Raw genomic sequence first — 16,691 nt, 5'->3', positions numbered from 1 at the left:
ATTTCTCCAGCCACCGTGGGGCTAAATCTGATGGCGTGAATGGAGGCTCAGTGCTCAGTCTGACGCCGTCACGGCAGCGCATTCCCGAACTCTCGCCGCCCCGCAGCAGCCGCGGTTCTGTCCGCTCACAAGCGTGCCTGGCACAGCGCGTTTCCGACCAATGCGGCCCTTCCAGCCCCGAAAGCCGCCGCGGCCTCTCCCGCCCCCGGACTCGGCGCCCCCCGCCCCGCCGAGAGCGCCTCCCGCAGGCCGCCCGTCCGGCCGTGCCCTCCCCGCTCCCATCCGCCGCCCGCACGGCGCGACTCCCGCCCGGGAACCCCTTCGCGAGCCCGGCGGCGAACGGGGGCGATTCCCAGCCCCATCTCTCGCCGGGGCGGCGGGAGCGGCGCCAGCCCTGCACGACGGCCGTGACCGAGCGGGCGCGGCCGGGAAGGGCCGGCGGCGCCGGGCGGCCCCGCCCCGCTCATCCCCCGCTCCCCCGCCCGGCCGGCCGCGCTCCCGGCGGGCGGCGCCGCGGGGTGACGGGCGGGTCTCGGCCACAGCCGAGTGCGGCGCGTCAGTTCCGGCGGGGAGCGCGGCGCGGCGCGTGGGTCGGAAGCGCCGCGGCGGCGGCGGGGGAGCGGAAAATGGCGACGGCCGCGCAGCTCACGGACGAGGAGCTCTTCTCGGAGCTGAGGCGCTTCGGCTTCTCCCCGGGGCCGGTCACCGAGAGCACCCGGCCCGTCTACCTGAAGAAGCTGAAGAAGCTGCGCGAGGATGAACGGGCCGGGGCCCGCGGCGGCGGCGCCAACAAGACCCGGAACAGCAACAACAATAACACGGGAGCCGGAGCGGCGCCGGGCGGAGGCGGCGGCCCCGGGCGGGCGGCCCCGGGAGCGCGGCTGGCCGGCGCCGAGCACCCCTTTCCCCCCGGGGCCGCCGCCGGAGCGGGCCGGGGCCGCCCCGCACCCTCCGCCGGCGGCGGCAAAGTGCTGCTGGGCTTCAGCTCGGACGAGTCGGACGTGGAGAGCAGCCCCCGGAGCCAGGCCGGCGGCCGGAGGGAGCGCGCTGCGCCCCTCTTCCGCGGCCTCAGGCCCGCCGCCCCCCACGGCGCCTGCGGCGGGAGCAGCAGCTCCCCCCCGGAGGAGGCGGCCCGGCGGAAGCCCAGCGCCTGGTGGGGGGCGGCGGCCAGGAGACCGGCGGCGACTCAGGGGGTGAGGGAGCTCGGGGACGGCGAGGAGGAGGACGACGAAGAGGAGGAGGAGAAGGAGAGCGAGCAGCAGCGGTGGAAGAATCGGACCGTTAACGGGAACCGGCTCCTCTACGGAGGCAGCAGGGACAAGTACTCGGACTCGGAGGAGGAGGAGGCGGCGGGGGCGAGGGCCAAACAGCAGGGACCGAAGGAGGAGTCTGCAGTTCGCCGGCCCAGACGGAGCCTCAGCAAGTCGCCTGCTCCATTCATAACAAGCAAATGCGCTGCAGCCGGCGCTGGCGTGATGGAGACGGGCCAAGAAAGGGCTGGCGGAGGCTGCGGTGCTGGTGTGCTCGTAACGAATGACAGGGCGGCGGGGGCGGCTGCTGCCGGCAGTCTAGACAGGGGCAGAAATCAGGAGGAGGAGGAGGAGGCGGCGGCGGCGGTGGGGGGAAGAGGAGGAGGAGGATGTGAAAATCTGGACTCTAGTCCTCCCAGCACCAGATACCGCATTGGCCTATCCAAGAAATCCCCGTCAGTATTGTTGCTGCCACCACCGCTCACGGACGTGGACAGCGGCAAAATCACTGACCCTCCAGGCACCATTAGGAAAGCGACCAATAATCATGTTCTCAGCGGTGCTCTTGGTAGCTGCAATGTTGAATCCAGGATCTATTCATCTGCTAATAGCCTTCCTCCGGGTGGAACCACCTCCTCCCTTAGACTCAACCACTCCAATCATACGGGTTCAAATCATACCTACCTGAAAAACACCTACAAGAAGAATCTCTCTGAGCCCGAGGAGGAGCTTCTCCAACAGTTCAAAAGAGAGGAGGTATCCACCACTGGAGGCTTCAGTGCACATTACCTGTCCATGTTCCTCTTAACTGCTGCATGCTTGTTCTTTCTGATACTGGGATTCACATACCTGAGAATGAGAGGTTCTGGCGTAGCTGAGGATGTGGGAGCCAACAGTAAGTATTAGGTGAAGGGTAAGAGCAGTTTCTGCAACTGGATGTAACAACTGTTAATACGCCTTTGCATTCCCAGACATCCCCTACTGAACAGTTCTGGGTTCCACCTTACTATAATCTCTCTTTAGAGGATGGTGCACAGAGAAATTATATTTCCTTATGTATGTGCTTTGCAAGCCGATATAATAAGCTTGCAAGACATTTGAGGATAAACTTAAATCCCAGCATCCCCTGCTGTAATCTGTTGATACCTTATTTTCTAGCAAGTCTTCTTCCTAAAACAGTTCTATGGGTTTTGTTCGATTTAGCAGGAGTATGGTTAATAGAGAATTGACGAAGTGAGGCTTTATGTTAATCTCACAGGAGTAAGTGTGCACAATTAGATACCTGGAATTCCTGCAGGGCTAAGATTTGACTAGTTGTTTGGTAATAAAGCAGGTTGTCTTCATTCATGTATGCTGAGGCTTGGAAAGAAACCTGGGTTGAGATGTTACACATTATGACAGACTTTGTGCAGTGAATGCTTGACCTATTGTGTATTGTTTTCTAATTAATACTTCCTTCTAAATTTAGTTAAGAATAATGTTTATACATGAAATAAGGCTATGCTTTAGTATGAATTTCAGAGCATTCAAAATTTTTTTTAATACTAAATTATTTGGGAACTTCTTTAACACGTGGAAGTAATTTCTTGGTATAAATTTAAAAACTGCAATTTTCTGTTAATGAAGAATACAAAAATGGAAACCTACCACCTAAGGGTTGTGATTCATCCTAATTCCGCTCTTGGCTGTTCTGAAATGGACAATGGAGATTCTAACATCAGAAAGAAAAACCATGCCATTTCTGTCTTGATTTTTCATTGCTCCTAGTGAGAAATTGCACAAAAATCTAGTTTTGGGATATAAGAGTGTTATAAGGTTCTTGGCAACTTGCATTTTTCTTGAAATGATTGAGGATGGTGTGTGAAGTGTATGCAAGTGTGTACATTTTTTTGTATAGAGAGTAGAGAATTTATGTACTCATTTGTGGACATGTATACAGTGCCTTGTAAGGAATGATCTGACTTATCTTGGGGTCTGCTAGATGTCAAAGGGCAGCAGTGTGGGCTGCCTTTTTTCTATTCCCTTTCAAATGTTGTTTGTTACATTAGCGTAGCAGAATGATTTTTAATTCTGTTTTGCACTCTTTGGAGGGGAGGGAGTGAGTAAAACATTTGGTGTTGAGGAAGGACAGTAGCAGCAAGGACTTGGGGATTTGCAGTGGTTTCATTGCAATGGTCCACGTGGCTCTTAGGTACTGTTCAGTCTTGATTTTTGGGCAGGCTGTGAACATATGCAGGTGGGCTATAATTAGATACAGTATAGTGTGACTGTTGGACTGCTCATGGTTAGCTTCTGGCCATAACTGCTAGAGACATGCTTACATTTTCTTATGTATGGTTAAGCTGTATTCTTGGACTAGTATGTATTATATACCTCTTTTAGTCTTGAAATATGATGATTTTAATGGAAGAAGATCTGTCAGCCTACTGGGGTAAACTGCCAAATTCAGTGGTTGAATTACAACTGGCTTGTCATCCTGTTTGATAAAAGCTGAGTGTTTCAGCAATGCAAATAGCAATAATTCTTAAAGTTCATGTGGATTTTTTTTTTGTATTGAAAGAAAATTTGTTTTTGAATGTGTGAACTTTCCTATAGAAAATGTGGGATGACTGTGCTGTGTATATTGCTCTTAAAAAGTTAACCTAGCTGGAATTGTTAGACAGGAAAAATTGTCCTCTTCTTAGAGGACTTGCTTAGTTTATGCTGCCCAGTCAGTGCTCTGGTAGCCCAGTGTTGCTTGGTAGTTCAAATAAACTAGTTCTTGGCCTGTTCTTACTTGCTGTCTTTTCAGTGGAACTCTTGAAAGTGGATTTCCTGAAGAATTGTTCTGGCAATGGCACTCTTATTTCATCTGTCCTACTTCCTCACAGCCCCAGACTTTGCTGCAACATAACAAATGGGAATAGGGGGAATAGTGTCCTTTGGCAGAAGCAAACAGCAGGTTTTGTGGCTAGCTCCTTTGATAGGAAGAGGAGCAGGCCACTTCTTTTAAGTCATGTGGGAATGAGCAGGGAATTACTTTGCCCATATGTTTAGCATGTGCTTACTAAATTCTTCTCAAATCAGCATGTGGAACAAAGACACGGTGGGGCTGTAGAACAGGCAAGAACAGACAAGACAGGCTAACAAAGACTGATTTTTACTGAAGAGGGGGAGAACTCTGTCTTCTATTATATGCTTCCTAAGCTTAAACATCATCCAAGTGATTCCTTTGACTGTCATGCTTATATGGGTGTATTCTCTTTTTTTTTTTTTTATTTTTTTAATAGAAGCAGAAATGATTCATACTTTTTAATTAAAATACAATAGTATATCTCAAAACAAACATTTTCATTTAAGTGATTGGATATTGTGATTTTTCTGTCTTTAGGTGGTTGTAAGTAAGGTTCTGTTGGGTTAGAGTGATTTGATTGTGGAAAAAAATGCATTATTTTAGACTCCAGTCTGTATCATAAAAACTTTTAGGGTTCAGCAGAGTTACAAGATATGCATCTCTCTAGTTATCATGCTTACTGTGATAAAGCAATAAAGGCATTTGTATATTTGGTGGCTTCTTATTTTAAATTTGCACAGAGCTAAGCACAGTGAGCTTAATATTGGTTTTCCTAATAGTTAATTTCCTAAAATTAAGTGCAGTCAAAAGAAGGTGATAGTATGCTTGTGACATGGAAAAATATTTATCACAAAGTACACTCAATATCAACACTTAAATATTTGTCAGGCTGTAATCTAAGAGGAGGTGTGTCTAATGAGAAGGAGGCTTAAAACCAGGTGTTGGAGTTGAATTTAGGCCAAGTGTAGTAATATAAATGAGAAGGGGTGAGCAGAAAATTTCGGAAGAGACTTGTCACTTACACTATGCATAGCGTTCAAATTATTTCTTTTTCAGAGCTGTGAAATAGCTATAAAGTGCTTTAGTTTTTCTACATGTAGCATAAGATGTTCAAAGGCAAATCAGAACTGGGCTAAGTCTTCTGTATCTAAGCTATAAAGGTCACTTTAAGTAAGGTTTTTATGCATTTTGCTGTCTAAAATATAGATAAATGTCTGTGGGGTTTTTTTGTAAACTCATTGAAATAAACTGCTCTTCAAGCTCATGTAAAAGACCAACTAATGCATGTAAGTGCATGTTGTGCTTGCTGTCTCTGACAGTGCTGCATTTGAAAAAGATCAGCTTGGGCTTGGTGCTGGTAACCTCATTCATTTTGTTCTGACTGTAAAGCTTGTTTTGTTTGCACCTGTGTTCAAAATATCATGGGATTATATCAACTTCTTGCCAAACCAGCATTGTATTTTGTCTGGAAAATGGTAGACTTGAGTCTACTTCCTAGGTTCTTCAAACCCTGAAGAGTTGTGTGTGTATCTCTTCCAACTTCTGTGGCTTTGTGATGTTACTCAGAGCATCTCAGGTGTCTGTTCCTGGAAGTTAATTCTAAAGTTATTTTTCATGAAAAGTTGATAACTGTAACATCAGATTGTTGATGTTGCTTTCAGATCTGGTTCACTTTCTTTCTGAAAAGTGTGAGCGGTAGTACAGTTGCTGTTGAAGTCTGTAATCTGAAATGGGTTGTATGTACTCCAGTACTTTGTCTGGGACGCAGTTGATGTGACAAAATAAAAAAAATAAAAAAAAAAAACAAACACCAGAACAAAACAACCACAACAAAAAAACTAATCTTGAAAGATTCAGCAGGTAGATCTTGTTTAAAATCTTACTTTCTTATAAGAAGAGGCTTTTAAAAGTGGCATCTGTTGCTAGTAATTTTGGTCTTTCTATGATACTTGTTACAAAACAACTGCTAGGAGGATAATCCTTACTATATTTGCTACAACTTGTGTTTTTGAAATGTTAATTCAGGGAGACTTGGCAGTTATGTATATTGCAAATCTAAGCATATGCAAATCACAATTCTAAGAGTTTCATTCAATTCTATTGATGTTCCTTTGTTCTTGAGTGTAAATCTCTCAGGTGTTAAAACTTCTATGGAATTTTATGCAGGGAATTTAATTGCTAAGAAGTCAGACTTGATGTATTAAAAGACAAGGTAACTAACTGTTACTCTCTTAGGCCTGCAAATAAATTACAATTGAGGTGCTTTGGTATTTCACAGATAACTGTTACAAATTTACTTGCCTTTTAAAATCACTTTCTAAGAAGTGGCTATATTCTTGACGGTGTTGGCTTTAATGGAAGAAAATCAGTGGTGGATAAGAAGTATTTATAGAGGAGGGCATAATAAAGGGAGGGAGAAAAATTTGCAGAGTTCCTGTGTTGTGTGCCTGTTAACATTGCAAGGGATACCCTGGCTTGTATTTGACAGTGTAACAAATTCTATCTAAATCCTAGCATATTGCTGTTTCACTTTCTGTATATTGCTTTAAATCCTAGTTAGCAAGTGTTTCTCAACCAGGTGATATAAAAAAAAAATTCTGGTATTTTCCTTAAAGATTAATCTCTGTTGTAGCAATCTCAATTCTATGATTTGATTAGTTTTGTATTAAGATCAGTAGATCAAACAAAAAGAATCCCTGGGGTGCCTTCATAAGTAAAGCCAGGCAGAATAGTTAGATTTCCTTAGGATTCTTGACAAATTTAAACTCTCGTCTTCCTTATGGTATGCCACAAATTATTCCTTAAAATGAGCAATAATTTGGCCTTTTATCTAGGAAAGTCTGAATTATTATTACTTTCATGTAGGAAACTCTAAATAATTGCTGTATAGTACAAAATAACTCAGCTGGCAGCTTTAAGGCCTTCCTAAAGGATTATAAATAGTCTATATCTTTGTAATAGATCTTGAGTATAAAGTATAAATATGAAAATTGCTCGGCAGTGTTTGTAACAAAAATGATGGAAGAATACAGAATTCTTGTTTTTAAGCAGATAGTGGCAGTTGATACTTCATTCAGAATATTTATAACTGCTTTCCATTCATGTACTTAAATGTGCTGCTGTTTGCAGATGTGCAACAAAACCTTCCTTATGCCAGTACTGTAGATTCTTATTATGACATATTTTCAAAGTTACTGTTGGAGGCTATGCTTTGTTTTGAAGTAAATAATGGAAAATCTGCACTAGAATTGCTTGCCTGGGGATCAGGGATGCTGAAAAGCTGTCAAGAGTCAGTCTGTTTTCATTAGATATCAAAAAGTAATCAAAAGTTTGCATTGCATTCTACAGTGCATAGTTTTCTCAAAAGCAAATTCAGTTCCTGGTGTGAGAAAACTAAAGGTGATCCAGAATCTGAAAGCAGATCTGGTTACAACTTTTCCATTTTGAAAAGCATTGAGACTAGAAATGTGTAGGAAAGCAGAAAGCAGACTTGTTTCATTTGTTAAGAACGTCTGTCAACTCTAAATCTGTTCAAGTGCAATGCTGATCTTTCTGCTTAGGACAGATGTGTAGAATGCTGTGGAAATACATTAAAGAAGAGCCCATGATATGCAGAGACTTAAAGTAGTAGGTTGCAAACTTTAGCTTGACTGCTTACCCAGCTAAGCTGGCAGGAGTTGTAGAGTTGTACCAAACTGATCCCTGTCATGCTTCTAGACTTGTGCTTCAGTAATAGTATGAACTTTTGAACAGGCCAGAACTGCTGCTTGAGAAAATTGCTTCACTAAAAAGCTTAGGCAAGTACAGTTTTTTTGGTTGTTGCTGCTTCAGTTTTCTTTTTTTTTTTTTTTTTTTTTTTTTTTTGTTAAAAGTGCTGTTCCACTGCTGTGGAGAATCAGTGTTGTAATCACGAGGCATATATTCCTTTCACCTTCATAGTTCTTGTGTTTGTATTCTCTGCTAAAATTAGTTGTCTGTTATGATTTGCATTAGGTTGAGTGGAATAAGTTTACTGGTCAGTGGACTGTGAAATCAAGGTATATTAAAAAGAAAAGATTTTTTTTGGAGACTCCCATGGTTGTTGAGAACTTCATTAGTAGTATCTTTGACTTGTCTGTTCTTGGCTCCTTCTGTTTCTTGTGGTAGATATAGATTTGTGGTGGAAGGTGCCTTTGCCGTGATTACAGTAAATAAAGACACGATGTAGCTTAGGTCTTGATCAAAATAACCTTCTGCCCACTGGGTCGTTCTGATGTAGAAGAACTTGTCAAAAGGAGCAGTGCTATTGATGGAAAGAAGTGATCTGTGCAGGGATAAATTGAAGAACCCTGCACCTCTTAAAGCTGGTCTTATGCAGGTTCCTTCTGTGTTAGAAGGCTTGCTAGAGTTGATAATATCCAGTGTTGAGTCCTACTGTGCTGTACTTCCCACAGTGTTACTTAGTGCTGTTTTCCTGTTCTGCTTGTGTTTACATTCTGCTGTGGAGTGTGAGATTAGGTGTATGTTAACCGTGAAACAGGCAAATGTGGTGCCTGTTGGGCACAGCTTGTTGGAGGAGATGTATTGTTATGGCTGGCATTTTCCAGAAGTGAATTCTTTTTGCAGAGGAAAATATAAGATTTTCTGCTTACTGAGAATTCTTTAACATCAAATTCTTTAGCATCAAGGTATCTTGAGTAACACTGCCTATTTGGAGTCTTCAATTCCTTCAGCTGCTTTAAATGACAGGCTGAATTGATTAAAAAGGCTATTTAATGTGGGGAGAAGAGTAGGGGCTTAAAAAGAGATGTCTAACATTGAGTTAAGAGGCACTAAAACTTACTAAGTATTCACTAAGATCCACTGAATTTTAGTGATCCTCTGCTAGGTAAGCAAGAAATGGGTCTGTTCATAAATGAGAGATTGTAGAACAACTCCTTGGCTACTTTTTCTTTGTTTCAGAGAGGACCATTTACTTAAAAATTTAAAGATGGCTTGTTACTGAAAAATGTTTTATATACATGCTAAGACTTCTTTCATACTACTTTTATTCACTTAAGTCTTAATACATGGTCACATCCCCTTAAGCTTCTATTTTTTTGAAGAAGTACAAGAAATGTTTATACTTGGTCTTACAGTGTCTTGGGTAAATGCAGCATCAGCCTGTCCTTTCTGGGTGTCAGCTGAACAAAACTTTATCACAGGAGGACTGCTGGGCACGAGGTGGATGAATGTAGTATTTTTCCTAACATTAGATTTTAAGGCCACGTCTAGATCTTAATTTTACTTTTGTCCACAGAAGAGTGTTTCTTTGGTAAGTTAAATCTCTGAACTGGAGAGACCTCAGACTGTTCTTTAATTTCATAACTGTTTTTTGTTAACTTTCAGATCTTTTCAATAGGTATATCCAAGCCACTTACCATAGCCATCTGTACTCTCAATACGCATCATCTCACTATGTAGCTGTGCAATAAAACATTCCACAACTCTTCTTTTAGTAGTACTTATCCCAGTGTTTGTTCAGCATCATCAACCTGCACAGCAGAAGCCCCTCATATCCCATGTATCCCTGTATCTCACAACTTCAAACACATTTTTTATCTGAATACATAGATGTTGTTGGTCATAGAGAAGTCTAGCTATAGAACTAATCTGAAACCTGTCAGTATTTAACTGAGCAGTGGAAGATTTACTCTGAAGGATGGGTTTCATATCTCAGAATGTAGATACTTGATTGCTTCTTTGTTCTGGTTTGAGTTTTGTTTGTCTCATTACTGTTGACTAAAATAATGCTTGGGTTTGTTGTGAGGCAAATTGCAAATTGGCATTTGGCGTTTGTTTTTTTTTTTTTTTTAATTCCCAGTGTATTTTATTTTCTGGGAAATGGTGTAGCATTATCTGTTTAGGAATTTCTGTTTATCTCTGGCTGTATCTAAAGTTTAGAGTGGTATTTGTTCTTTTTCAGGTGTCATGCCTTAGATGACCAGAGAGGATTTTGTTGAGTGACAGACTGGGTTGTGCATGTGTGACAAATGCCTGAGAGTCATTTTCACAGGCTGTGGAAATCCACAGTTTAAACCTAATGGTGGGGAAAGCGTTGCTTGTACTCTGTTCTCTTTGCAAATTCCTTGGAAATAGTTTACTGTTACTTTGTAAATAAGAGAAAATTATTTATTAAATTCCATGGTGGTGTCTTGCAAAGGAGAGTATCATATTAGGTTCAATCTAGTCTGTTTTTGTATTGGTGTGCACCCCATGTATGACCCAAGAAAGTCTGAGGAGGAGAAAGGCGTAGTGTATTTAAAAAAAAAAAGCTGAAAAGTTTTTTTATTTGGTTGGTTTGGGGGTTTTGGGGTGGGGGTGTGTTTCATGATTTATTTTTGGGTTTTGTTTCTCTTATCTGTAAGCATGAGAAGTACTTATGCTTTTCCATCTGCTTATGTAAAAGCAGATGTGTATAAAAGTGTTTGTAAGGCACTGCAGGAAATAGGGAGTCTCAGCTATGTTTAAAGGATATGCTCATGTTAGGTACTTTGTCTTTTTTATATAAACTCAGAAGAAAACTGAGAAGGGAATGTTGAGAACATCTAAGAGAGCTATACTGCTGTACTGCTTGCACAGTGACCTTTGAACTAGAAGGAGAAATATCAATCTTTTGAGTACTCCCGAGAGCTCATTCATTCAGAATGAGCAGGTACCCATGCACAGTTCGATTTGGTGATTCTGAGTGTATTATGATCAATGCCTGGTAAGTTTTACTTCCATCAGAGGTGATGCTCCCTGCAGAAACACTGTAGACTGTGCTGTTGTTGACATTGAGCATGGATGTGTCTGCATACTGTGGAATTGTACAGTGCAGTGGTTTTTTATTTATAAACACTTTTTTTTTTTTTTTGACCTTCAGGTAAAGATGCTGCTTATTGAACTGATAACAAAAATGTGCAGATTGAGTACAAATGCACATGAAGTAGAGGTGGGAGGAAAACCATGAGATGTTAAATCCAGACTTGTTTTATCCTGCTGTGAAGGACGCGTGGTGTTAAAGTGATTGCTTTTGAGGGTGAGCAGACTGGAGGGAAAGGACACGAAAGTAGCAGCTCTGGGAAGGAGCTGTCCTGGTAATTGAGGGCCTAAGGCAAAATAGGGTCTGCCTATTTCTTTTGTGAGGGAATGAGTTAGCATGTGATATCCCTTGCCATTCAGAAAATGGGAATGGATCGAACTGCTTACACAAGCCTTGGGATCAGACTAACTATGTAGCCAGCTCCCTTGAGCACAAGATACATGGTTTGAGGAAATAGAGTTAGGATCTTGTTCTGTAAACTTGTTTTTCATAGTTCAAGCACTGACATTTGTGCTACTATGCAGTGACCTACATACTACAGAGTTCCTATGTGCCAAAGGTGTGGCAAGGTTTTATTGTCCCTAGTGTTTGAGATCTTGGTAAGACTCACTTGTACTTTCTTTTTGTCTTCTTTTTTTCCTGTTTCTGCATGGCAGGTTGAGTTTCTTGCCAAGAAGGGTTTTGGTTTTTTTGTTTTTTTTCCTCATCTTTAGGTCCACCAGGGTCAGAAGTGCACACAGTGCTGCTAGAAGATTCATCACCCTAATCCACAGCTGATGATGTAACCTTTTAACTAATGGGCATAACCTATTTAATTAATAAGCAATCATGATAGCATTAGTTCAAGTTCAGTCTTAGTTCAGGCAGACTCTTCATTTGAGTAAAGGATAATGATGTGTTAGTCCAATTGTTCCCTTCAGATAATTTTTATTTGAACCAGGTAGATTAATCAAACAAATCATCAAATGGAAGCCATTACTGTGGTAGCCTGGGAGGTTAGCCAGCTCTTGAGAGTCTTAGTCCAGTGGGGTAAAAATGCAAGTAACACAATATTGCCTGCTGTTATGCATGTCCAGTCAAGTGTGTTATGTTGTGTATTACTGCCGAGCTCATCCTGATTTTGAGCTCTTCAAAATTCCACAGTATGTGGTGAGTAGTTTTCCTCCTCCTCTTAACTAGTATAGATACTTGTGGTAAACTTGACTGCTGCTTCCTCAGTGAAAACTCATCTTTGTCATGCCAAGAGACCTGCTAGCAACTACCTCTGTATGTACTGCATAGAGCACCTATTTTCAGAGTTCTGCTGTTGTGTTCAGGCTTTGTAAATATATTGTTCAGCAGTTCTGCTGCTCTTAGTGCAGCAAGCACTGATAGACCAATGTGTGCTGAACGATTAAAAGGATGGAGGCACAGCAGAACTCCAGTTTTAAAAATGAAAAATTCATATTTAATCTGTATCTTGACTTTGTGCTTATGATCAATGGCCTTTTAGGAGTTTTTATTGTCAGTGTTCTCCCTTTGCATGTTGCCTTTAGGTGTTGTAAACTGTTCATACTATTACTAGTACTTTGTAATTGAAGTCTGTCTGGAAGAAGAGGTTGTAGCTGGGCTTTTTTATGTTGGAAATTCTTCAAGACGGAAATCCTTACTGCTTGTACAAAATCACAGGATATTTTTATCAAGACTGGGCCCCTTGGCAGTGTGACAGTAGATTCCATATTTAATTGCAGCTTCCCATTGATTCTTAAATCTCTGTGTTTCAGTAACACTTGCTTTATTAGTTTGCTTTCCACTTTGAACTTTGGAGCTTGAGGAAAGCAGAACACTTCCTAGTTTAACATAAAACATGTTGTGTTGCCATGCTTTCAAGAAGGAGTTTCCCTTTTTTTAAATTTCTGTTCATTTGTTGAAGTGGTGGGTATTTTTTGACCTTATAAAATGTAAGGAGCTAAAATATTTGGGAGACGTGCATAAGAAGGCAGAAGAGCTATTTCAGAAGCCTATTCAGATTCTCTACCCATTGTAAAATGCTGATATGTGTCTGAAGTCTAATGTTTCCCCTGGTAATGTTTTGCAAGTGCTCATAAGAGCAGTCTTAGTGTAGTGGGTTTTTTATTTTGTATGTATACACACCAGCCTATAGTGAATACTGTGTGTATGTATGTGCAAGGAATGTTATTTTAATCTAATTTTTACAATGCATGGCAAGTACACTTTTGGGTCATTTTCCCTAATAGAACAGAGATAGCTATTTCGTCTATGTTTTGTAATATAATGCAAAAATGCATGTGTGCAAATACTGTTACTAAAAATATTTCCTTAAATATTCTTAAGAACCGACAGCTTTTATAATTTCTAGGGGTTTTGATCAGTAATATGAGCACTAGAATGAAACTAATGTTATTATTCTAGTGAAACTGCATAATCTGATAAGAAGCTTTTCCAAAACACTTGTGTCTGTTCTTAAATATGGATGAAATTGGCATGACTTGCAGGAATACCTTTCAACATTCAGGTTTGTTCTTACCAGCATTTAAGTAGGCAGGAGTAGATTTTAATATTTCTAGGGAGAATGATACAGCTAAACAAAGGAGAAGGTTATTTTATTGTAATTTGTTGGGCTTTTTATTTTTTGTTAAGTAGTGAAAAACTCCAAAGAGAAATTCTGGTAAGTCATACCTTTTTACCTAACATAATGAAGACTGGTTTTTTCAGTGCTGATAGAAAATGTGTCTGAGGTGTATATCACTAATATGATTGGTTTAATTCTTTTGGAGGAAGACTTTGTCAAAAGAAGTAAATAACATGAAATTGTTGGTTATGTCATCAATTGTTACATCACTTACTCACAAACAGAATTAATTAAAATTATATTGGCTGGAAAAATTTTCAATAATAGCACTTTAAAGTGAGCTGGTTGAAAAAGTGACAAAAGTGTTAAGGAAAGGTTCAGCCATTTGTAGAATTCACTAATCCTTGTGGCACATTATGCTGCTCTTCAAAACTGACAGGGCCAAGGACTATTCAAACTATAATGGGAGTCCCATTTAGAAATATAAAAAACATTTCCAAAGCACACAAAGATGATCTATAGTGGTGGAATTGCTGTATGATTTGATGTCTTAATATCAAAGCAGAGAGATTTAGCCTGCTGGTTCGAAGTGGTTTCTACCTGAATTAGAGAAATATGGAGCTAGAAGGTTGTGCAAAACTACTTGTCTGTTTTGAGCTTTGAATAATTGCAGACAAAAAAATAAAGGCAGGATTATTTTGTTTAAGAAGTTTGAAATACAGAGTTCTGGAACAACATTTTGTGCAGCAACTTGTTAGGTATTTTTCTGGCATTTTAAGGTTTAAGAGTTCTGAGAGACAATATTTTGGAATTATTCTTGACACATACACAGTATGTCTCTGGATGAAGTCACACCTTGATCCTAGACTTAGAAAAAGATCTGTTAGCTGACATTGAAAATTCTTGGGTTGTAAAATTATTGAAAACTTGTTTTTGAGATAATGTAGAAAAAGGATGGGCTAAAGGCCAATTTCAGTGCTTCTAATATTGTTTCTTACTCTGGTAGCAGTACATTACCCAGCTAATGTATTTGTTTTAAGAGGGGAAAAAATCTGTTGGAAAGCATTGGGTTATCTGCTTACAGAACACATCTTTTAAGATGGAATTTGAAAATGTTGCTACTTCTGTTTTGGGATTAGTCTGTGGCATAGTGGATGAGGAGAGGAGGAAAGTACTTTGCAGGGAGGAATATTCTTGCTCCTGCAGAAGCTGGTAACTTGGAGTTATATGTTGTAGAGTCTCTGCATCCTTTGGATGGATGGTATTTGATGCTTTGTGTCATCACACTGAGAAATGAGGTGCTTATGGGTTAATTGGGATCATTCTTGTTTCTGCAGCTGCAGCTTTACAGATCCTTAAAGTTGCATTGGAATTTTGCTTTTTCATCTATAAAATCACATTATCTGTACGGTCAGAAATAGATTATGGCATTACAATGGTTCTGTTAAAAATGTAATCTTAGAATGTTAGGAGGAACATAGAGCTGCGGAAGGGAGGTGACTTTTATAGCAAGGAAGAAGAGGACTCAAATGTGGAAGAGTGAGGAAAGAAGTGAAGGCATGAATATTATGGAAGGGCTGAACAGTCTTATTACTCTCCTGTGTATGGTACAAGCATACGTGTTTTAACTTTGTAGCCTAAGTAGATGGTAAGTTGTTCTTTGAACTCCATTAGAATGTGAGCCTGATATTTTCAAGGCTGGCAATTGTTGCAGGGTAGAGATCTCAAACCCTTTTTGAGGAAGAGCCTTGGAAGTATATGTTCAGATAAAAATCTTATATTAATAATTTAATGTTTGGTTTGGTAGAATAAGAATTTATCACTCTTACAAATATAGTTACATATTCTAAGAACTGTCAAGAAAGCTTTTGAAACCAAGAATGCTGATGTAATATATTGAAATACCTTAGGCATGTTGGAGTAGGTGAAAACTTTACATCTGTGACTGGAGTATGTGGGAGGATTTGGTAAGAGCTTAGGTTCTGGACAAAAGAAAGAAGGGTGTATTCAAAAGAGGAATTACTGAAGAAGTTAAGGAGTGGCCTTATTAACTCAAGTGAATTGAGGTTATGTGGTAAATAAATGCAGATTTATTAACAGTTGTAATTGCATATGCAGTTGATAAATTGCTGCAATTGTATTTTGCATACTTGCCTCTTAAAGCACCAGTCGTGCTAAGCTAAATACCATCATATAAAAAATGTACTTCAGTTTTTGGTTAACTATAATAATAACTAACTTCGGAGGGATTTCCTGGAAATCCTGTTGTCTGAGTTAAGGAGTTTTAGAGATTGTTAAATTTTTATGATAGGTAATTTTGAAGAGGTGGTTGTTTTCTCGATCATGTTAAATTTTTATGATAGGTAATTTTGAAGAGGTGGTTGTTTTCTCGATCACTATGTATTTGTGAAGGAGAGGCAAACATTGACATCTCATCTGGCTTGCTTAATAAATTCAAGGTGTTAGTTTATGTAAATATGAAGTTGCCCAAATGTGAGATTGATTTTACACTGGGATTATAATGCTGGAAAAGTCTAACCACCATGATAGCTTACACTTAATTGCTGGACTGCCCTAGTATATCTAGAATTTCAGTGACAGTTTTCAATTTGCATTTTGCAGGCATGGAAATGTTGCATATATGTTTGTTTCATGACCTTCATCAGTGCTAAAATATGTTAGGTATACTGAAATCTACGCCCTCCTATGTCTTGTGTTTGTACCCCCCTTCCAATCTAAAACCACTACTCAATCAAGATTTCATGTATGCTCAAAAAGATGGACCCCGGAGTCTGTAATTATCCTTGTCTGGGTAACTAACAATCAAACTGGGTGTTTACTCCTATTTTTTGTTGTTTAGACCAAACATTTAGTGTGCTGGGCATATTTGAGTTAATGAATGAAATACTTAAAACTTTTTGAAGTTGGTATCTTGATAATCCAGTAAGCAATGGCTGTGCATTTGGATCTGTAGAATGAAACTGAAGTGCCATAGAGCTTGGTTTGCAAGAGTCTTCAACATACACTTCTGTCAGCTTTAGTTAATCTTATATCTGGATACAATATTTGGATGCCTGTGAAAACCAGTCCCTGTGTTTGGGTGGGCTTTTTTTTTCAATATGCTGTATCAGAAAAAGCCAAAGAAGGGCTTACTGGGTAGGTAATATGCTTAATTTTTTCCTGAGCTCAGGCATATGGACAAACTTGTTTGCT

The 16,691-nt window shown here is 40.5% G+C and overlaps 1 protein-coding gene across 1 annotated transcript in view; it reads left to right on the top strand.

The window, feature by feature from the left end:
- Positions 1-290: 290 nt before the first annotated feature.
- LEMD3 (LEM domain containing 3) overlaps positions 291-16,691 on the top strand; it is a 42,263-nt gene continuing 25,862 nt past the window's right edge. The window contains exon 1 of the mRNA XM_056516340.1: positions 291-2,145. Within this exon, the coding sequence (XP_056372315.1) occupies positions 627-2,145 (1,519 nt within the window). The 5' untranslated portion in view covers positions 291-626. The remainder of the gene's footprint in view (positions 2,146-16,691) is intronic.

The sequence above is a fragment of the Oenanthe melanoleuca genome, chromosome 1A (genome assembly GCF_029582105.1).
Source record: "Oenanthe melanoleuca isolate GR-GAL-2019-014 chromosome 1A, OMel1.0, whole genome shotgun sequence".
Lineage (NCBI taxonomy): Eukaryota > Metazoa > Chordata > Aves > Passeriformes > Muscicapidae > Oenanthe > Oenanthe melanoleuca.
The sequence above is the reverse complement of the archived record's forward strand: the minus strand, read 5'-3'. Positions and strand labels throughout refer to the sequence as shown.